Raw genomic sequence first — 22,300 nt, forward strand, 5'->3', positions numbered from 1 at the left:
CGTCAGACTTGGAAAAATTTTGGCCATAATTTCTTCAAATGTCCCTCTGAAACCGCCCCACCCCCCCAGCCATTTCTTCTCCTTCATGATCTCTGGTTATACCTGTGTTAAGCCCCTTGAAGTTGTCCCACAGCTTACTGATCCTTTCTTTTTTAAGTAATTATTTCTCTGTTTCATTTTGGAAAGTTTCTGTTACGTTTTTAAGTTCACTAGTCTTCTGTAATGTCTAATCTGTTGTTAATTCCATCAAGTATATTTGTAATATTGGACATTATAGTTTTCATCTGTGGAAGTTCTATTTAGGGTTTTTTTTCCATGTCTGCCTAACTTTGTGAGCATGTGGAATGCAAGTAGGATAACTGTTATAATGTCTTTCTCAGTTAATGTCAACATCTGCATCAGTTCTGGATAGGTTTCTCTTGATTACTGGATTATATTTTTCTGCTTCTTTACATTCACTGTAATTTTTGGTTGGATTAATTTGACTTTGTTAGGTGCTTAATATTTTTGTATTTCTATGACTATTTTGATTTTTGTTCCAGGTTGCAGTCAGTTGGAAACAATTTGATCCTTTCATATCTTGTTTTCAGATTTGTTAGGCATGAGTGAAGCAGTGCTCAGTCTGGGACCAATTATCTTCCACCCCTGAGGCAAGACCCTTCTCTCTGCTCTTCCCCATGTAGACAGTACTCCAGAACATGAGGGGTTCTACTCCAGCTGGTGGAAACAGGGGCTGTTGCCAATTCTCATTCTTTCAGGTGGTTCCTGCCTGGCCTCAGGGAGTCCATCACACCTGTGCTGTGCTTAGAGTGTGGCTGCCTACTTGTTGGGGGTCTTCCACAGCTCTCTGGACACCATCCCTGTGCACTCTGTCCCAGCACTCTCCTCTGTCTCTTAATTCACTGAGCCCACTGGATTCTACCTGGCTTCCCACTTCCTGAGCCCAGGCCCAGGACAGTCATATGTCTCATCTCTCTCAGGGACTGGTGTCCTACAGCTGGAAAACTTGTTTCATTTGTTCTGTTTCTTATTGTTTCCATTCCGAAAATATTTATTCAAACTCTCCACATGCCAGATTTAGTTGGCATACGTCAGTGAACATAAGTGATGAAAGGCCCTGCCCTGCTGGAGCTTACATCCTATTGGGCAGAGACAGACAGTACACATAATAAATAAGTTCGTGATATATAGTGTAAGAGGATGATAAACACGACAGAAAAGACAAATCAAGGTAAGGAAAGTGCTGGGGTGAGGTTGCAGTTTTCTCCAATTATACCTTATTGAGGTATAATTGACAAGTAAAAATTGAATATATTTAAGGTGTACCACATGGTGGTTTGATAGTACATATACTCTGTGAAATGATCACCACAGTCCGGCTAATTAACACATTCATCACCTCAATAGTTATTCTTTTTTTTTTTTTTTTGGTGTGCTGAGAAACTTAAGATCTACTCTTAGCAAATTTCAAGTACACAATACATTATTATTAACTGTTGTCACCATGCTGTACCTTAGATCTCCAGATCTTATTCCTCGTATAACTGAAAGTTTGTACCTGTTGACCAGCATCTTTCCATTTTCCCTCAACCCCCAGCCCCTGGCAACCATGGTTCTACCCTCTTAGTCTATGAGTGCTACTCTTTTAGATTCTACATATAAGTGAGATCATGTAGTTTTTTTTCTTTCTGTGTCTGACTTATTTCACTTAGCATAATATTCTCTAGGTTCATCCATATTGTCACAATTGGCAGGATTTTCTTCTTTCTCCTAGCTGAATAATATTTCATTGTATATGTATACCACATTTTCTTCATCCATTCATCTGTCAGCAGACTCTTAGGTTATTTCTATGTCTTCGCTGTTGTGAATAATGCTGCAGTGAACATGGGAGTGCAGATATCTCTTTGAGATACTGATTTCATTTCCTTTGGATATCTACCCAATAGCGGGAATGCTGGATAATATACTAGTTCTATTTTTAATTTTTCAAGGAACCTCCATACTGTTTTCCATAGTGGTCTAACCACTTTACGTTCCCACCAACAGTGCACAAGGGTTCCCTTTTCTCCACATCCTCACCAACACTTGTTATTTCCTATCTTTTAAAAATTTTTTTTGAGGAAGATTAGCCCTGAGCTAACATCTGCCACCAATCCTCCTCTTTTTGCTGAGGAAGATTGGCCCTGAGGTAACATCTGTGCCCATCTTCCTTTATTTTATATGTGGGACATCTGCCACATCATGGCTTGATAAGTGGTGCGTAGGTCTGCACCTGGGATCCGAACTGGCAAACCCTAGGCCACTGAAGCAGAGTGCACAGACTTACTCGCCATGCCACCAGGCCAGCCCCTTTCCTGTCTTTTCCATGATAGCTGTCCTAACAAGTGTGAGGTGGTATCTCATCATGGTCCTGATTTGCATTTCCCTGATGATTAGTGACGTTGAGCACCTTTTTTATGTACCTATTGGCCATCTGTATGTCTTCTTTGGAAAAATGTCTACTCAGATCCTTTGCCCATTTTTAATTGGATTGTTTGGTTTTTTGCTATTGAGTTTTGTATATATTTTGGGTATTAATCCCTCATCTGATAGATGATTTGCAAATATTTTCTCACAGTCCAATTCATTCTTTTGGTTTCCTTTGCTGAGCAGAAACTTTTTAATTTGATGTAATCCCACTTGTTTATTTTTGTTCTTGTTGCCTGTGCTTTGGTGTCAAATCCAAAAATATCATCACCAAGACCTATTTCAAGGAGCTCTTCCCCTACATTTTCTTCTAGTAGTTTTACAGTTTCAGGTCTTACGTTTAAATCTTTAATGCATTTCGAGTTGGCTTTTGTATATGATGTAAGATAAGGGTTCTGTTTCTTTGTTTTGCATCTGACTGTCCAGTTTTCCCAACACCATTTATTGAAGAGACTGTCCTTTCCCCATTAAGTATTCTTGGCAGTCTTGTTGAAGATCAGTTGACCATATGTGCATGGGTTTATTTCTGGGTGCTCTATTCTGTTCCATTGGCCTGTGTGTCTGTTCTTATGCTGATTCTATATTGTTTTATTACTATAGCTTTGTAATATAGTTTGAAATCGGGGAGCATGATACCTCTGGCTTTGTTCTTCTTTCTCAAGATTGCTTTGGCTATTTGGAGTCTTTTGTGGTTCCATACGAATTTTAGGCTTAGTTCTATTTCTGAGAAAAATGCCTTTGGAATTTTGATAGGCCTTGCATTGAATTTGTAGGTGGCTTTGGGCAGTATGGAGATTTTCACAATATTAATTCTTCTGATCCAAGAACACAAGATATTTTTCCATTTTTTATGTCTTCAATTTCTTTCATCACTGTCTTACAATTTTCAGTGTACAGATCTTTCCTCTCCTTGGTTAAATTTTTTCCTGGGTGTTTTATTCTTTTTGATGTAATCATGAATGAAGTTCTTTTCTTAATTGCCTTTTTGGATAGTTTGTTGTTAGTATAGAAATGCAGCTGACAGTGTCCCATAATTCATGCAGGCTTTCTTCACTGTTTTGTTTATTGTTGTTTTTGTGAGGAAGATTGGCCCTCAGCTAACATCTGTTCCCAATCTTCCTCTTTTTGCTTGAGGAAGATTGTCACTGAGCTAATACCTATGCCAGTCTTCCTGTATTTGTATCTGGGACGCCACCACAGCATGGCTTGATGAGTGGTGTGTAGGTCACCACCTGGGATCTGAACCTGCAAACCCTGGGCTGCTAGTGAACTTAAACACTATGCCACTAGGCTGGCCCCTTTTCATTGTTTTTCTTTTTGTTCCTCTAACTGGCTAATTTCGTATGACCTGTCTTTGAGTTTGCTGACTCTTCCTTCTGCATGACTGAGTCTACTGTTGAGGCTCTCTGTTGAGTTTTCAGTTTTGTCATTGTATTCTTCAGCTCCAGGATTTCTGTTTGGTTCTTTCTTATGGTTTCTGTTTGTTTACTAAACTTGTTTTGTTTGTACATTGTTTTCCTGATTTTGTTTTGTTTTCTGTGTTCTCTTGCATTTCATTGAGTTTCTTTAAGATGATTATTTTGAATTCTTTCTCAGGCTGTTCGTAGATCTCCATTTCTTTGGAATCAGTTACTAGAGCCTTACTAGTTTCCTTTCACAGTATCATATTTGCCTGATTCTTGTAGCCTTGCTTTGGTATCTGTGCATTTGAAGGAGCAAACACCTCTTCCTGTCTTTACAGACTGGTTTGGCGAGTAAAGACCTTCTCCTCTTGGTTTAGGCTGATAGGATTACCTCTGACATCACAGTCCTGGTGGATTGGAGCCAGGTCGCAAGGCTGCTGCTGGGTCTGCAGTCAAGTGCACAGTTGGGAGAACTTGGGTGGATGTGGATCCTGCCTGCTCCCTGGGTACTCAGGGGATATGGACTGTTGTATCTCCTGGTGGGTCTTCCGGATGGGCAGAACTGCTCATGGACTGGCAGCACAGCTGGGAGGGGGCAGCACAGCTGGGAGGGGCTGGAGCAGAGTCACAGATGTGTTTCAGGATCTGCAGTCAGACCGAGGTTGGCTAGCCTATCTCCAGGGGCATGCCAGGGTAGTTTCCCTGAGGGACCTTTGGCTGGTAGGACAGCTTGTGGACTGTGGCTGGGAGGGGCTGGAGCCCATTTCTAACACCCTTTCAGTATCTTCAGTCTGACTGAGTTTGGTGGGCTTGCCTCCGGGGGCTTCTGGACTGTAGCCAAGAGGGGCTGGAGCTGGGTCATGGACCACTTTGGGGTCCACAGCCAGGACTGAGGTCTGTGTGCCTAAACCCAGGGCACAGGTGAGCGTGACTCTTCTCCCATGTCCCTTGGTGAGTGATGCTGGTGACAAGACTAAGTCAAAGGGGGCTGTAGCCAAGTCCTCAGGGGTATGGGGCTATTTCCAGGTCTGTAGCTGCGACCTCCATTGGCAAGTCAGCTGCCTGGGTGTCGGCCTGCCTCCTCGAAACGACTCTCCTTGGTCTTGTACTGTACTTGCGCTGGGGTTTCATGTCTCCTACCTAGATCCCACAGTTCCCACAAAGGCCCTCTTGTCCGAGGATGGATGCCAAATTTTTGTTGCTCAGAGGAACACAAGTGGGGATCTCCTATTCCACCATCTCGCTGATGGCACTCTCTGTCTCTTTGGTTTTCCTGGTTGATTTACAAGAGGAGGAAAGTCCAGTCCCTGTTCTCCATCTTGCCTGGTCGCAGATAACCTCGTGTCTTAGTTAATTGTGGAGACGGGAGCTGTCAGAAGAGCACTTCCACACTCAACACCCCTGAATCTGTCTTCTCTCTGACTCCTCCTCTCCTGTGTTCTCACACCCTTTGCTGTGTCAGGGATCTTCCACATTGGCATATCCTCTCGTGTTAGGTGAAACCTCCCTCGACACGCTGTCTTCCCCCAGCAGAACTCTCCAGACTAATCGTCTGGATCAGCTGTCTCCCTGCCTACCTCCTGTGCCCTCTTGAGTCCCACCCAGGTAGACGGTTGTCCCAGCCACATCACCAGTATTGCCTTTGTCCAGTCTTCAGTGACATGGTGCTGCCAGATTAGTGGGTAATCTGCCTAACTCAGCGTGTCCTTATGTCTCCCACCGATTCCACATCCTGCCTCCCCAGTCACGTCCTCTCAGTTTTCCTCAGGGGGTTGGAGTGCCTCAGGGTTCAGTCCTGGCCCTCAGCTCTTCCTGCATTGTTGGCTTAATTTCCACCCTTAACCTGAAGAGTCCCAAATATTAGTTTATCCTTGATTATTGCATCAGCATCCTAACTAGGCTCCCTGCTTCCCTCTTTGCCCTCACCATCCGTCTTCAACACAGAATATGGAGCTTTCTCTGAGATGGAAATTGGTTTTCCACCACGTTTAGGTTAGAATTTTCATGTCCTCACTGTGGCCTGCAAGGACCCTGGATCTGACATTCACCCTCCCTGCCTCTGTGGCCTCCTTTCTTACCACAGTCCCCCACTCACTCTCCCAGGCATTCTGGCTTCCCTCCTGGTTCTTTAGGACCCCCTGCCAGACCTGTGCATTTGCTGCACCCCTGCTTAGAATGTACTTCCCACAGACCCTGGACAAGCCTACGCTCTCCTCCATCAGATCTCTGCTCCATGCCGCCTCCGTGCCAAGACCCCTCTGAGCACCCCGTCTGGAGTGGCTCTGTGCATGCCATTCCATGCCCTGGGTCTTATTCCATATGTCAGATTCTCCCTGACGCTGAATGCAGTGTTTACTTACGTAGTTGTTGACTGCCTCTCCCACTGAGAGCAGAAATTTTGCCTCATTGAGGCTGAATAAGCAGTGCTATAACAATGCATGGCACACAGGAGATGTGCTTAATGAGAATTAAATGGGTGATTAGGAGAGGCCCCTCTGGATGAAGGAGTAAAATCAGGTGGTGGTTTCAAGGGCCATTTCTAGTTTTCAGTCTCATCAAGTCCATTTGTTTGTTTTCTTTTCTTTTGGTGGTTTTGTTTTTTTATAGTGGGGGTGGATTTTGGTAAAGCTCTTCGCATAAAACAGACACAAGCTCTCTGTCCTTGTTATAAATGCTCCCACTTTGTCTTTGCTTTTTCATGGTCTTTGACTTTTAAAATAACAAGTATCTTTTTTCAGAAAATTCCACATGTATGATTATGCAAATTTATACAGAAGTGTACAAAATTCTGAGTTCTGAGTGTGTCAGTGCTTTTCCTCTCCTAGTGCCACCTAAAATGGGGTCCTCACCTGGCGTGCAGAGTCCTGGAGAGGGGCAGGGGCCTCACCCCAAACTCCTGCATGGAAGTCCTGCTCCTGCTACGTACAGAGTCTGGCGGTGCCCAGGCCTTCCCCTGAGCTCGCTTATACTGTCCTAGAGGCCCCAGGGCCATGACAGGTGCTTCGTGTGACACATGTGGACTGTGCCATCCAGCATCTTAGGGGAAGTCTCCTCTAGAGTCTAGTCGCAGCTTCTATTTCCTCTTGAGGGTCTGCTTATTTAGTATTTTCCAGTAGGATCTCTTTAACGCCACGATTTCTTACTGTAACTGACTGCCTGGAAATTTAAAGACAAGTTTATAAAGCCCTGGGGCAGAAACTGCATAGTCCTTAGGGTCTGGTATTTATGATCCCAGCCTTGATTTTTTGGCCTGTATTTATTATTTCCTTATTTTGATTTTTTCCTTTATATTTTATTATTGTTTTAGTATCTGTGTTCTTGTAGGCTACTTGAAAATCCTTTTTGAATTGAGGCAACACATTAAGTAAGCTTACACTTATTTCGTGATAAAAAGCACCTGCGAAACTTTGCTAATCTTACTTCTCAGATTATTTTTTGAAAGTGTTTTTGTTTGGGGAACAGGAGTTTTTTTGCTTATGATTTCTCTTTTTTTAGTAGCTAAAATAGCATTTTTCTTATGTTCTCTATACACTATGTAGATGAGTTAATATGTATATTGAGAATATTAGACTTGCCTTACTGAATCATCTTCTGGGTGAATTTTAAGCCGTTTTTCCTCAGTTGAGTATTACTTTTCTGTAGGAGGAAATGAGTCTCAACCAGAAAGCCAGGAAGACCCTCGAGAAGTACTTAAGAAAACATTGGAATTCTGCTTATCTAGGTAAGGACGGTAGTAGTTTTTCTAGTACCTAATAATCTGTGTTGTTCTGCATTGGTTATTGTTTACAGATGTGGCACTTTACTTAGCAATGTGTGTCTGTTAATATCTATGTCTGTATACGTCTATTAATAGGAAATCCAGAATGTTGAGTAGTAATTACCTTTGACATGTTGGAGAACTGAACATAATCCTCTGGACCAGTGTTCCCCACAGTTGTCCACAGATTCATCTTGACCATTATCTGGGCTGCTTTATGAAGTTTGGATTCCTACGCCCCACCCCCTGCCCATGGAATCAGACTCTGGGGGTGGAATCTTTGGTCATCAATCTCACTGAGACATTTTTAGCACACTAAAGTTGGAGAACAAGTTTCCTATACTAGTTCTCAAAAAATGCCAAAACTGCAGTAGCAAATTGTTTTATTTATATAGCACTCATATTTTTAGGGTTTTTTTCCTGAATACCTTTTCTATTGAAAAATAGAGTACAACCTTTAGAGTTCAAATGACAGAACTGGACATGCAAGATGGGATAAGGTTACATGTAGTTTTCTTTGACTATGAAGATAACCGAACAGCTATGTGTAAAGTTTTCTACCAATAGTGGTGATTTTTCAGGTTTTTATCTGGGCCTTCCTTAAGACCTCACAGAGGTGTCTGATGAGGGCTGCCTCAGAGACAATAGGGCTGCTTGAGGGAGAGCTGAGGGTTGTGCGCTGGCCTTCCTTCCACGTCCATATATTCACAAGTTAGGAAACCCCATACACTGCATGATGATATGCTTTAAAAGGAGAAGATGGTGCTGCAAATGTTGAAAACCTAGTCTGCACCACTTGCAAACCCTGCTCTGTCGCTCCTCTGGCCAGAAGCCTCATATGTGCAAGATGGCTAACCAAGATGAGGGGGACAGAACAGCGTTTACCTTTGCAAATCAGTGGCTTTATGCAGCTTTCAATTGTCATCGGCCTTCAGCACAGGACCAATGAAACCCAGAGTTTAATTGTGTCTGGCTTAGAGATGTTTTTGAGCATAATGTCCTCTTTATGAAAACATTCATCATAGACCAGAATACCAGGAAGTAGCTCATCATCACTAAACTACTGATTATATGTGGCTTACCTTGTGACCCTGTGGGTTATGTTACTGATCATGTTTCCTTCTTTTTAATCCTGGCTGCTAAAAAGTGCTAGGAAGCCAGAGTTGGATTTGCAGTTTCTCTGGCAAGTGTCCAGACTGAACAGCACATACTGGGGACCAACCTTTCCCAGCCTTTTCATATTTTTCTTACTTTCTTATTCTTTCAGATGGATCTCCTTACTTCAAAAATTGTGTTTATGTTTTTAATAAGCTACTAAAACATTTTTTAGAACAGAGAAAAGCTATGAATATGTTTTTTAAAGATTTACCTGCTAATTAATTTTGATTATATAAAGTGCAGTAGCATACTTTTACTTTTGCTCTCTCCGCCTGCCAAAATGTCCCTGAAAAAAATTTACGTCCAGTCATAGAGATGGCAAATACCAGGTGGGGTTTGAACTCAGATCTAATTCTGAAGCCATACCATGCTACACTTGTATGTCTTGCGAAGCTTCCTTTTAAAGAAGTCTTAATTAAGAGAGATTGTCTTCTTTCTGCAGGGAGAACCTTGCTAGTGACATGTACCTTATATCGCAGATGGACAGTGATCAGTACGTGCCAATCACCACGGTAGCTAACCTGGACCACATCAAGAAGCTCAGCACCGACATGGACTTGATTGTCGAAGTGCTGAGATGTAAGTAAACAAACAACAGTTAGCTCAATCGTACCTGGTCTTGACGCCATTTGCCTCCCGGGTGCGACCTTTAGATGCACACCATTCAGTGCTCAGGCGCTCAATGGCGAGTGGAGCCTTCCCGGGCCTTCTGAGCCTTGCCGACGAGTCCCATGTCTGGTGAGCGCCCATGGCATTGGGGCGCTGATGGGCTCCCTAACCGAGACCTCAGTGCATCCCAGCTGTATGTCGTGGGAACTGAAAAGGGTAACGGCAAGATTAAAGACAGCTGTGATGTTAATGAAAAAGTAATGGTATTTAGGGTAAAGTAGAATATGTTTTAATTGGTAGTCTAGTCACTAAATGAGTTTCTTTCAAATTGCAACTTCCTGCTGAAATTTTGGTGAAATATTATTGCATTTTTCCTTAAAAGGATATTGTGAATGAAGTTGTTTCTTGGACATTTGGCAACATCAAAGGAAGGTTTAAACCTTACATCAGAGACCCACAGGGATTCAGGAAATGTGGATATTTAAAGTGTTAGCTGCTGTGTCACAAGTGTACTTTGCTGGTACCCTGGTTGCTTTGCAGATTGAAGCTTCTACAACCTATCCATTTTATTTATTTATTTATTTTTGAAAAGCCACTTCCCTGAGGTATAATTGACATGGTGAACATGTGTTTCAAGTGTACCTTGGGTCAGTTTGGACCTGTGTATACATTGGTGGGCTGTTCATCACATCACGGTCAGGATTACGAGCATATTCACCACTGCCCAGAGTTTCCTATGCCCCTTCCACCTGCGATGGCTTCACTGGGGATTAGTTTTATATTGAATGTATGATATATTGCATTTCTTTTTAAATGGGCTTGGTTTTAATGATGGAAATTCACTTTTTATAATAGGGCTGCAAGTAGCAGGTGAATTATTTCTCCCTCCTCAGAACTGCTCTACTGAGCAAGTCCAGTGGGTGCCCTTCACAAAGAACAGTGTGGCGTGTGCTGGCCCCCTTCCCCCCCCATGCTGCCTAAATATTTCCAAATGATGAGATGTTGCATGCCCGAGTTAAAGCCTCGTTTCTCTGTTCACGACCATGACTTTGCATCACTGACGCTTAGGCAGAAGCGTTCACATGTTCTCCCTGGCTCAGCTGACTGCTGACAGTCAGGGAAGATTTTTTTTCTTGTGTGCATTTGACTTAATGGTAGTAGAAAAAGATGAACATCTTACCCTAGAACTTAGTTGGATTTTCTTTTCATGAATAAAAGTTCTCCTCTGTTTTCTGTTCCTAGGCATATGTTGTAAGGTCATTAAATTATTGAACCAGATGCTAAACATAGCAGGTATAATCCATAAAGTTTGATTTCTAAAAATTATACCACCATTTCCCAAGATCTTGTTATACTTTCCAATGTTGCTTTGTTTTTTGGAGTCCATTTAGAACAGAAACCTATTTTATGTATGAGTTGAGTTTGGTTCCATCTGACCCACATAAAGGCCAGTGGCTTTCTTAACCTAAAAACACTTTACTCTGTTAACAGTCTGTGGTTATTAGGAATCCCAGCTTTGGTTATTCCTTTTAGGTATTCCTTGGAAACTTGGCTGCCCCACTGAGGATAATTTCTCAGTTGATGCTTGTTGGTGAGGGGTCATTCGTGCAGGCTCTGAGGATGTTTAATTGCCCTGCGTGTTTGCTTTAAAGGAGCCGTTGCTCCCATGGACAGCCCACTCCAGCTCCACCTGTCCTTTTCCAGGGCTGTGTTTGGGGAGTTCTTGAGTTGTAATGTTATCTTCTGTCCATTTGTTATTCAGTTCTTTGGTGTCTAATTGTCTCTTTTCTCTCAATCTTTGAACAAAAATATATGCATATGTAATAACCTATGTGAACAGACTATAGTTAACATAGTGTTAGTTGCAGTTCTGAAGAGGGTGACATAAATAAGCCTCTGTGAGCAGAGATCTCTTCTTAAATTTAAATCTTATCCTCATCCCCAAAATGCCTAACATAGAGTCAGACACATAGTAGACATCTGATAACATTTTATTTTAATTTGGATGTCCCTTACTACAACACTGAGACTCACAGGTTAATTGAGTTACATAAATTACATTTTTAGAGTATTTTCATATCATACATATAGTGCATGACATAGTATATCTGATTCAAATTCTTTGTTTTTACACTTAATATAATTGAAATGCTAATTTAAAAAAAACACTAAAATATTTGTCACCAGAGTATGAATAAATACATTGTGATGTAGCCACACAGTGAATACTAGAGCAGTTAAAATTAACTAGACGTACATTTTTCAGTAAGAATACATTTAAAATCATAACATTGAATATAAAAGCATATTTTAAATAGCACAAGATGATACCATTTATGTAAAGTTTAGGTATGTGTAAGAACCATATTTTTATGGATTCGGAGGTCCAGGGTAAGAGTATAAAACCACGAATAGGATTGAAACTCCTGATTCAATGTGACTGTTGTGGGTGGCTGGACTGGGCAGGGAGGAGAGGGACAGAGGGTTTCTCGAATACCCGTTTTTTGGTTTGTTTTACAGCTTTATTTAAGTAGAATTTGCACGCCATAAGTTACACGTGGTTTAAGTGTACATTTGTAAGTTTTGGCATATTTATACACCCACAGAGCTACCACAATCAAGATAGTGAACATATCCATCACCCCCTAAGAGTTTTCTACCTCCCCAGACAACCACTCATCTGCTTTTGGTCACTATAGATTAGTTTGCATTTTCTAGAAATTTTATATAAATGGAATCAGTCATGCAGTATCCCTTTTTTTTGTCTGGTTTCTTTCACTTAGCATAATTATTTTGTTGTTGAGTGTATCAGTAGATCATTGCTTTTTATTGCTGAGTAGTATTCCATTGAGTAGATACACCACAGTTGGTTTATTCACCCCTTAGTTGATAGACATGTAAGTTATTGTAGGTCTTGCCTACTACAGAGAAAGTTGCCGTGAACCATCGTGTAGGTCTCTATGTGGACAAATCTTCCATTTCTCTCGAGTCAGTAGCTGAGAGTGCAGTGTCTGTATGGTGTGATAGGTGTACGTTAGCTTGTGAAACTGCCAACCTGTTCCCAGAGTGGTCGTACCATCTCACAGTGCACGTCACCCACAGAGAGGCAAGCTCCTTGTTCCCAGCCTTGCCAACGCTTGACATGACAGACATTCTAGTTTTAGATTTTCTAACAGGCCTGTGTGGTTATCTCACTGTGGTTTTAATTTCTGTTTCCCTAATGCCTGCTAACATCGAGTAGTCATTTCATGGGCTTATTTGCCCTCCTTTTATTTTTGCTTAAGTGTCCCTTCAGGTGCCTCCCTGCCCCTGCCACTTTTTTATTTGTTTTCTTACAATTGAGATTTGAGAGGTGTGTGTGTATAGCTTCAGATATGTATTATCTGTATTCTGGATATAAGTCCTTATCAGATATGTGATTTGCAAATACATTCACCCAGTCTGTGGCTTCTCTTTTTATTCTCTTAATAGTATCTTCTGAAAAGCAGAGTTTTGAATTTTTTATATAGTCCAGTTTATTAATTTTTTTTCTTTTATGGATCTTGCTTTTGGTGTTGTGTCTGAGAAATCTTTGCTTAATCCAAAATCACAAAGATTTTCTCTTAGAAGTTGTGTAGTTTTAGGGCTCACATATTTAAGTGTGTGATCCATTTTTAGCTAATTTTTGTAGGTGGTCTGATATTCAGGGCCTCTAAGGGGCCTCTAAGTTCACCGCCCCTCGTGTGGGGATACTCACTGCTTCAGCACCATTTGTTGAAAAGGCTCTTCTTCCCCACTGCCTGGTCAGAATCGTTTGTCCCTACACATGTGGGTTCATCTCTGGGCCGTGTGTCTGTCCTTGATCTGCTTGTACTGGCTTTGATGCCAGTACTACAGTGTCTTGATTATTCTGGCTTTACAATAAGTCTTAAAGTAGGTGCAAAATCTTCAACTTTGTCTTGGCTCTTCTAAATGCTTTGCATTTCCATATGAAATTTAGAATTCTAGTTGGGTGCTAGTATGTAGGAATGAATTGATGTTTGTATATTGATCTTGTATACTAAAACCTTGCTAAGGTCATCAGTTCTAGGTTTTTTATGGAAATTGTATCAGATTTTGTGCATAGAGATAAGCTTGTTGTCTATGAATGAAGAGGTTTCCCTCCTTATACCCAGTCTGGGCACATTTAATTTCTATTTCTTGCATTATGCCCTGGCTTCACCCTGAGCACGGTGGTAGATAGAAATGGGGAGAGTCAACATCCTTGCCTTGTCCAGTCTCCAGGCAAGTGTGATGCTAGGTGTTGGTTTTTCATAGGTGAGGAGGTTTCCCTCCCGTTCCTGAGTTTGCTGAGACTTTTTATCAGGAATAAAAGTTGGATTTTGTCAAATACTCTCTCTGCGTCTATTAGAAATCATATGGTCTTTTGCTTTGTAGTCCATTAATATGGTGAATTACATTGCTTAATTTTCGGTTGGTAAACCAGCCTTGCATTACTGAGAAAAAACCCACTTGTCCTTATTTGTTATCATTTTTATATATTGTTGGATTCAATTTGGCAAGCTCTGGTAAGAATTTTTAATGTTCTTGAGGGACATTGGCCTACAGTTTTCTTTTTCTTAATGCCGTTGTTTAGTTTGGGTATCAGAGAACTGCTGGCTTCGCAGGTTGAATTGGACAGTACTCTCTTAGGTATTTTGAAAGAGTTTGTACTGTAGAATTGGTATTATTTTTTCCTTGAATATTTGGTAGGATTCTCCAGAAACCGTTTGGCCTTGAGTTTTCTTTTCTCTCATATGTCTTGGTCTATTCTGGTGACCTCCTTCTTGGAGTGAGCTTTGGTCATGTCTGCCTTTTAAGGAATTCTTCTGTTTCATGTAAGTTGTCTAATTTATTAGCATGAACTTTTTCTCACTATTCTCTTAGGATCCTTTTAATATAAGTATAACCTGTGGCAAAGTTACATCTTTCATTCCTGATGTTGGTAACGTGTGTCTTTGAGGTGGTGGACAGTTCTGAGCCCTGATTGTGATGATTGTGCTGTGACTTGAATCTACACATGATATAGTTTCACAGACGTGACACCAAAAACCAAAACATAACAAAAAGGGAATGCACATAAAGACTGATGAAATCTGAATTAGGCGTGTCCCTGTGTTAGCAGTCTTGCCCCAACGCCAGCCTTCTCGTTTTGACAGTGGACTGTGATGGTGTAAGATGTTGTCATTAGGGAAAGCTGGGTGAAGGGTACATGGCAACTTCCTGTGAGTGCAAAATAAAGTCATAATAAGACAGAAGATTATAGAAAGGAGAAAGCCGTTAACCCTGAATCTTAATCTACTTTTAGTTCTTTGAGCTGTTTACAATTTTTGTTTCATAGTATGAACATTTGTTACAGCTCTTACAGAATTTTTTTTTTTTAAGATTTTATTTTTTCCTTTTTTTCCGCAAAGCTCCCCGTACATAGTTGTATATTCTTCGTTGCGGGTCCTTCTAGTTGTGGCATGTGGGATGCTGCTTCAGCGTGGTTTGACAAGCAGTGCCATGTCTGCACCCAGGATTTGAACCAACAAAACACTGGGCCGCCTGCAGTGGAGCGCGTGAACTTAACCACCCAGCCACGGGGCACAGAATTTTTTAAGTTCCCATGTTCCTGAGTTTTGGAAATGTAACATGAAAGATTGGTTTAAAACTTCTGGATAGTTTTCCTATTGTATACAGGTTTCTTTAGTGTGACACATCCTGCTGGAGTATCTATGTTATATCATAATAGAATACAAGTGGTCGATTTGTTTTAATATTTGTTTTTTACCATTTATTTTTCTTCTCTTTATAGCTTTACCTTTAGTCCAAGTGGATGAGAAGGGAGAAAAAGTAAGGCCGAATCAAAATCGTTGTATAGTAATACTGCGGGAGATCCCCGAGTCCACCCCTGTAGAAGTAAGTCGTTTCTCCTCTGAAGGACACGTGGGCACTTCTGTGTGGGTTTTTTGCTTTGATTTTTTTCTTACTTCTGTGTTTTTTGGAGAGCATATTTTAAAGGATAAATACCTGCAGTAACAGTTTTTCCTAGATTTACGCACTCTGATAGTTACATTGTGATTCGTTTTTAAGAGTGCTTCTCAAACTTTTTGGTCTCAGGACTCCATTACACACTGTACAGTAAAAACATAGAGTTTATGATAATTTCATTATTCAGAAATTAAAAGTAAGAAAATGTTTAAATATTCATTTAAAAATAGACATAAACTCACAAGTTAAGATAAAAATCGCATCTTTATGCTAAATGACTTTTCAATACAAATGTTTTCATGACAAGAGGGGCACTGTAAAGAGTTCACGCCAGTGTAGCTTGTGCTTGACTCGAGCTGAGTCAGTGTAAATGTTGTTACAGTAAAGAGGCAAAGACATCTTTTTTTTGTAAATGGAGTCTGGAGATCATAATTTGAGAACTGCTAACTTAGGTGATGATTTTAGGAAACCACAGTATTTGCTAGCTTGAGTTGCGGAAAATAATCTGCCTTATTGCACTGCTGTGAGACCTGCTACTTGTCCAGATGCTTAAACTAAGTGTGTTGTGTCATAATGCACACTGATAGCCACACCTTGAAATAATAAAGGGCAGTCTTCATGTAGAGCACCAATATCACTTACTCATGCTGTATGCTTTCTAAGTACCTTCTCTGTAGAGGAAATAGATTAGTGCATCTGCAGGTTTATTAAGGGCAGTTCTTGGTGGAGTGTGACAAAGGTGAGGTTCCAGCAAGAAATTACATCATTCTTTTTTGTTTTTTCTTTTTGAGGAAGATTAGCCCTGAGCTAACATCTGCCACTAATCCTCCTCTTTTTGCTGAGGAAGATTGGCCCTGAGCTAACATCTGAGCCAGTCTTCTCTATTTTGTATGTCAGATGCCTGCCACAGAATGGCTTGATAAGCCAGTGTGTAGGTTCGTACCCAGGATCCAAACTGGCAAACCCCAGGCCACTGAACCAGAGTGTTCAAACTTAACCACTGTGCCACCAGGCCAGCCCCCAGAAATTACATCATTCTTGAGCATGGCCTTCCTAGCAAGTTTTACTTTCCGTTCAACTTGGGCTATTTTTACTAGTTCTGTTGTAATATGTAAAGAAAAGAAAAATTAGGGGGCCGGCCTGGTGGCGCAGCGGTTAAGTTTGCACGTTCTGCTTCTCGGCAGCCCGGGGTTCGCCAGTTCGGATCCCGGCTGCAGGCATGCTACTGCTTGGCAAAAGCCATGCTGTGGTAGGCGTCCCGCGTATAAAGTAGAGGAAGATGGGCATGGATGTCAGCTCAGAGCCAGTCTTCCTCAGCAAAAAGAGGAGGATTGGCAGTAGTTAGCTCAGGGCTAATCTTCCACAAAAAAAAAAAATTAGGGTTGTATTTTTTTCCTCATCTTTTAATTAAGGTTCTGAATATGAAGGATCAGCGTATTTCTTATTATTAATCTGGATGTCTTTATTAACTCACAATAATATTTAAAACATAAGTCCTGAGTTTCAAGACTCGAGACATTTGTAAAGACTACAACCAAGAAGAATTTTCTAATTTTAGCTGCAGACATTGATCTTGATATATTTCTCTAATTCCAAATTGCACACCCTGTATCTGTTGTAAAACTTGAGCAATGAGAGTCTTAGGAGAGAAGGTTTAGAGGAAGCTCTATGGATAAATTAAAAGTTGAACAAAAAAGGAAGGTGGGGGGGAAGTGGTCCCAACCGGTGTGAATAAGAAAAGGACAGTAAGCTCCTGAACACCGTATGGTGGAGAGCCCTTCTGCTGGGGCTGGGACTGTCGGCTGGGAGTCTTCAGGAAGTCCTTCTCTTTAAATGTGACCAAGTGCTCGTCAGTGATTAGAAAATTCTTTAAATCATAGTTCATTTAGTTAATTCCTTTGGTAATTTTTGAAGTGTAACTGGCTAGTAGGCCTTTATGAAACGACCCTATTTTTGTCCTGGAATTGCTTTGTCTGGTATTCACGTAGCCACTCCAGCTTTCTTTGATAGATGTCAGCGTGGTGGGTCTTTTCCAGTCGTTTACCTTTGACCCTTTTGTGTCTTGATATTTAGAGTGGGCTTTCGGTAAGCAGCCTAGGGGTCTTGCTTTTCCTACCTAATTTGAATATCTCTGCCTTTTACTTGGGGAGTTTAGACCACTCCCATTTACGTGATTCATAACGTGTTGTTTAGTTCATCCTGCTGCTTGCTTTCTATTCATCTCTACTGTTCGTTTTCTTTCCTTTTCCCCCTCTTTCTTTTGAATTAAATGTGTATTTTTTTGGCTTATTAGATATAACTCTTTGTTTCGTTTTGTTTTAGTGGTTGCTTTAGGGTTTGTAGTTGACATCCTTAATTTATCAAAGTCTGCCCTTCATTAATATAATACCCCTTTTCACCATTTAAAAGTTCCTTCCAGTTTTCCTTATCTGGCCTTTGTGCTATTGTTATACATTTTAATTCTGCGTAGTCATAAACACAATATTTTGTTATGTTTGCTTTAAACAAGTTGATTTTCTTTTAAAGAGATTAAAAGTAAGAAAAAATGTATTATATTTATTCACTATTTACCATTTACAGTGCTTTTCATTCCTTTGCCTAGTTCTAGACTTCCATCTGGCATCATTTCTGCCTGAATATTCCTTTAATATTTCTTGTGGTGCAGGTCTACTGGTAATGCAATTTTACAATTTTTGTATGTTTGAGAAAATCTTTATTTTACCTTCATTTATGAAAGATGTTTTCACTGGGTGCAGAATTCTGGATTGACAGGATTTTTTTCTTTCTGTATTTTAAAGCGATTGTTGTACTCTGTCCCGGTGCACATTGTTTCTGAGGCTCAGTCTGCCTTTTTTATTGCTGCCTTGAAGATTCTGGCATTGTTGTTAAGCAGTTTGATTGCAATGCACCTTGTTGTAGCTTTCGAGTTTCTTGTACTTAAAGATCCCTGATCCATTATTTCTCAAATATTTTTTCTCTTCTCTCTTCTTTTCCCTTTTCTGAAGCTCTCTAACTAGCTGTTAATCCTATTTAGTGTATTTTTCATCTCAGACATTGTATTTTTCATCTCCAGAAGTTCAGTTTGGTTCTTTTTTTAAAAATCTTCCATGTCTCTATTTAACATGCTCAGTCTTTTACCTCTTTGAATATAGAATATTTCCAATAACTTTTAATGTCTTTGCCTACTGATTCCATTGTCTGTATCATTTCTTAATCTCATTTGATTGATTGGTTTTTCTCTTATAGGTCATATTTTTCCATTTCTTTGCATGCCTGGTGAATTTTGAATGGATGCCTAGCATTTTGGATTTTACTTTATTGGATACTGAATGGTTTTGTATTTCATCCTATAAGTATTCTTCAGCTTTGTTTTGAGGTTTAGTTAAGTGACTTGGGGCCCATTTGATCATCACTGAAGGAGCATTTGTTAGGTGCAGTAGAGCTGCCTTTGCAGCTGGACCCATCTTCCCCACACTGAGGCACTGTCCTTTGGTGCTCAGCCTGAGGGCTGTGAATTAGGAACCTTTTCCACTCTGCCTGGTGGGGAGACACACAGCCCTGTCCCGTGAGCTCTGGGGTGTTCCCTCTAGTCATTTCAGGAAGCTGTTTCTGCACACTGAGCCTGGGGAGACCCCCAGAGCTCTGGCGTTGTTGGGCTGGGCCTGTGCTCACTCTCCTGGCACTGCAGTCTGGAAACTTCAGGCATGAACTGGGTGTTCGCAGGCTCTCCTCCCGTGTCTCTCTCAGGGATTGTGTCCTACACGTGAGGGCCACTGTCTGAAAAATGGTATTTCATATATTTTGTCTTTTGTTTTTAATTGTCTCATGTGGCAGGGTAAATCTGGTCTACCTTGGCCAGAAGCAAAAGTCCAGCTAATTTTTAAATTCCTTAAATTACCTTCCTCCCCGCCCCCCAAATTGTGTAGTTATCAGCCTACTGTGTAAAATGAAATGATATTTTCACATTAATCTAGCTTAGTGGTCTCTTGGTAGTAGGGAATTTGTGGACTTATTTCTCCTGTGGCAGTGGGATCCTAAATCTGGAAGCTACACTGAACTCCTTAGCTGTTTTGAAAGAGGTTTGCTAGACATCAGTGTGTTGGACTCTGTCTAAGGATCTGTCCTTAAGAGTGTGCATCATTTTTATTTGGTGACGACAAAAGGTGGCATAGTGGAGAATTAATTTCTAATTAATTTCTCTTTTTCTGTAGGAAGTAGAAGCACTATTTAAAGGAGCTAATTTACCGAAATTTATAAACTGTGAATTTGCCTATAATGATAATTGGTTTATTACATTTGAAACAGAAGCTGATGCACAGCAGGTAAGCTGTTTCTATTATTCCCCGTGAAGTACAGAGTTCACGATACCTAACAGTTAGTACATAGTGAGACTAAATTTGGGCGTTGAATTACTATTGCATTTTAGTGTTGTTTGAATATATAAAATGCAGAGGAAATCAAGTTATAGAAACTTAGATAGATGTGTTTGTGTAGACAGTTTCTGTAGCAATGTGAAAAGTATGTGACATTATTTTCTGAGGCCATGTAAGATAAGCAGCCTAGGAAAATGAGTTCGGTTCTTATATCTGGACAGAGAAAGGTTTTAATATTTGGAAAGTGTTTTGGGAAATTTGAACTTAACCTTAACTTGCACTAGGCATCATCGTGTTACAAAATGCTTGAAAAGACACTGAGAAACCCTATGAGGAGACACAGGAGTTAGGATGGTTTCCCTGCCCTTAAAGAAAGAATCTTCTTTGGGGGAAACATTAGCATGTGTGAAGGAATCCCAGTATAGGATTAAGTCTTAAATAGTGTGAATGCTATGGGTTCAGAAGAGAGAGACAAAAATCTGAACTATGGGTTTTAAGTGGATGGAAGGGAAGAGAGGGACTAGGAGGAGCCCGGCGGTGGGGAGGACGTGTGTCTGCAGCAGGTGCAAGCCCTCTGCCCCAGTGTGGCCTGCAGTGTGCTGAGGCCGAGTCAGGAGGTTCAGAGCCTTCAGAGTCTCGTAGGACAATTTGGAGAAGAATAAGGAGCTACGTAAATAATGACTTTTGAATATTGCAATCATAATCTTTTCCTTTCCTAAACTGTGTAATTCCAGTTTCAAATTTAGGTTATTGCTAGGAGCCCAGTAGCCCTTGTTTTCCCATAGGTCAGGATCCTTAGCCTATGGTCTATGGGGAGCTTTTATAGTATCTATTAATGCTTATAAAATTGTATACAAATGCTGTTTAGGAGAATTTTGGTTAGAGGTTAGCTCTTATCAGGTTCTTTTGAGGAATCTGTCACCCAAAGAAGGTTAAGGATCACTGCTGTAGGTCCTGTCCACCATATTTTAACTATACAGTTCCTTGTTTGAGATACTGTCAGTTCATCTTATTTATAAAATTAACACAATGGTATTTTGGATGATTTTGCCCTCAGGCTTACAAATATTTGCGAGAAGAAGTGAAAACTTTTCAAGGAAAACCAATTAAGGTAAGCAAGACCATTGGTTATACTTGCTTTATTTGCAAATCAGTTTTCTTAAGTATCTAATAGAAACTCACATATTTTCAAACAGGCACGGATAAAAGCAAAGGCAATAGCTATAAACACATTTTTGCCAAAGAACGGATTCAGACCTCTGGACATGAGCCTTTACACGCAGCAGCGATACACGGCCTCCTTTTACTTACCTCCGGTCTACGGCCCCCAGCAGCAGTTCCCTCTCTACAGCCTGATCGCCCCTCAGACGTGGTCGGCAGCGCACAGCTATCTCGACCCACCCCTGGTGAGTTTCGTCTTTACGTGGAGCTCATGTAGCAGCAAGTTATATTGTGGACGCTGCACTAGGTGCTTTGAAGGATGAGGGGGTCTTCGTCTCATGGGGGAACCAGATACGCGTGGCCTTCGCCATAGTAAAACAGACCTTCACCTTCTGTGGTGGATTTTAAATTTAACTGGGAGGTAAATATGGAGCACTATGTACACTAACAAACCTTCAAATTGTGTCATCTCAGTCCTTTGCCCAGTTCACCTCCCCTCCTGTCTAGCATTTCCTTTCTTAAGCTAGTAAAACACCACATGTGCTACGACTCTGGGATAGCTGGGGTACTTGTGAGCGCAGAGGGAAGTGCAAGGGGAGATGGTCCTAAGGAGAAAGAGGTGTTTTAATAGGCTTTTAACAGTCGAAGACAGGTAGAAGACACGCTCTTAAAAGCTCTATTTTTTACACCACCCCTAGAGTTGATGGACATGGTTAATTTTTACAGATTTCAGCCTGTCTTAAGGCCTATGGTTGGAAACAGGTATGCTGCTGTAGATGTTAAAGAGATGCCCTGGCTTGGACTTGGCGTGAGTTGAGGAAGTGGGACGTGAGAATCAGGGCTAATCTGAGGTCATTCAGCTCCTACCTGGGAGGATAGGGATGGGCTGATGGATGGAGCCTTGCTTGAGGCTGCAAAGCAGGTGTATCTGGAACCAGAGGTGGTAGGAGAGACCATGGCGGGGACTGTGGTCAGAAAGCAGGAATCAGGTTAACAAATCTGAGGATATGTCTGCGGACCACGTCAGGGAAAGTTGGACTGATCTCCCCTGTGCAGTGCTCTGGTCATCGTGGGGAGTGAGGGAGATGCCGTGAGTCGAGCCTCGTCATATGAGGATATCACCTGAGGCTCTCTCACCCCTGAAGGGTGGAAAGAGGGTGGTAACAAGAAGGGTGGCTTGAGAGAAGGAGCGCTGGGATGGCTGTGCCTGTTATCCACTGGAGTGTAAAGATGGGCATCCATGAGAGAACACACAGTCTGGAAAAGACTAGTGTGTCAAGCAGGCAGTCATCACATAAATAGGACATAAGCACAGTACCATTAGGCGTTTACCAGGGATCACGTTGTTGTCTAAGTGGAGCTTATTAGAAGGGGTGGGA

The 22,300-nt window shown here is 41.2% G+C and overlaps 1 protein-coding gene across 10 annotated transcripts in view; it reads left to right on the plus strand.

Annotated features, from left to right (window-relative positions):
• Positions 1–22,300, plus strand: part of LARP4B (La ribonucleoprotein 4B) — a 90,066-nt gene that overhangs the window by 51,018 nt on the left and 16,748 nt on the right. For all 10 annotated transcript variants that reach the window (XM_046678422.1, XM_046678423.1, XM_046678425.1 and 7 more), the window contains 6 exons: positions 7,515–7,593; positions 9,230–9,366; positions 15,212–15,315; positions 19,599–19,709; positions 20,818–20,871; positions 20,957–21,166. In XM_046678422.1, the coding sequence (XP_046534378.1) occupies positions 7,515–7,593; positions 9,230–9,366; positions 15,212–15,315; positions 19,599–19,709; positions 20,818–20,871; positions 20,957–21,166 (695 nt within the window). The remainder of the gene's footprint in view (positions 1–7,514; positions 7,594–9,229; positions 9,367–15,211; positions 15,316–19,598; positions 19,710–20,817; positions 20,872–20,956; positions 21,167–22,300) is intronic.

This window comes from Equus quagga, chromosome 12 (genome assembly GCF_021613505.1).
Source record: "Equus quagga isolate Etosha38 chromosome 12, UCLA_HA_Equagga_1.0, whole genome shotgun sequence".
NCBI lineage: Eukaryota > Metazoa > Chordata > Mammalia > Perissodactyla > Equidae > Equus > Equus quagga.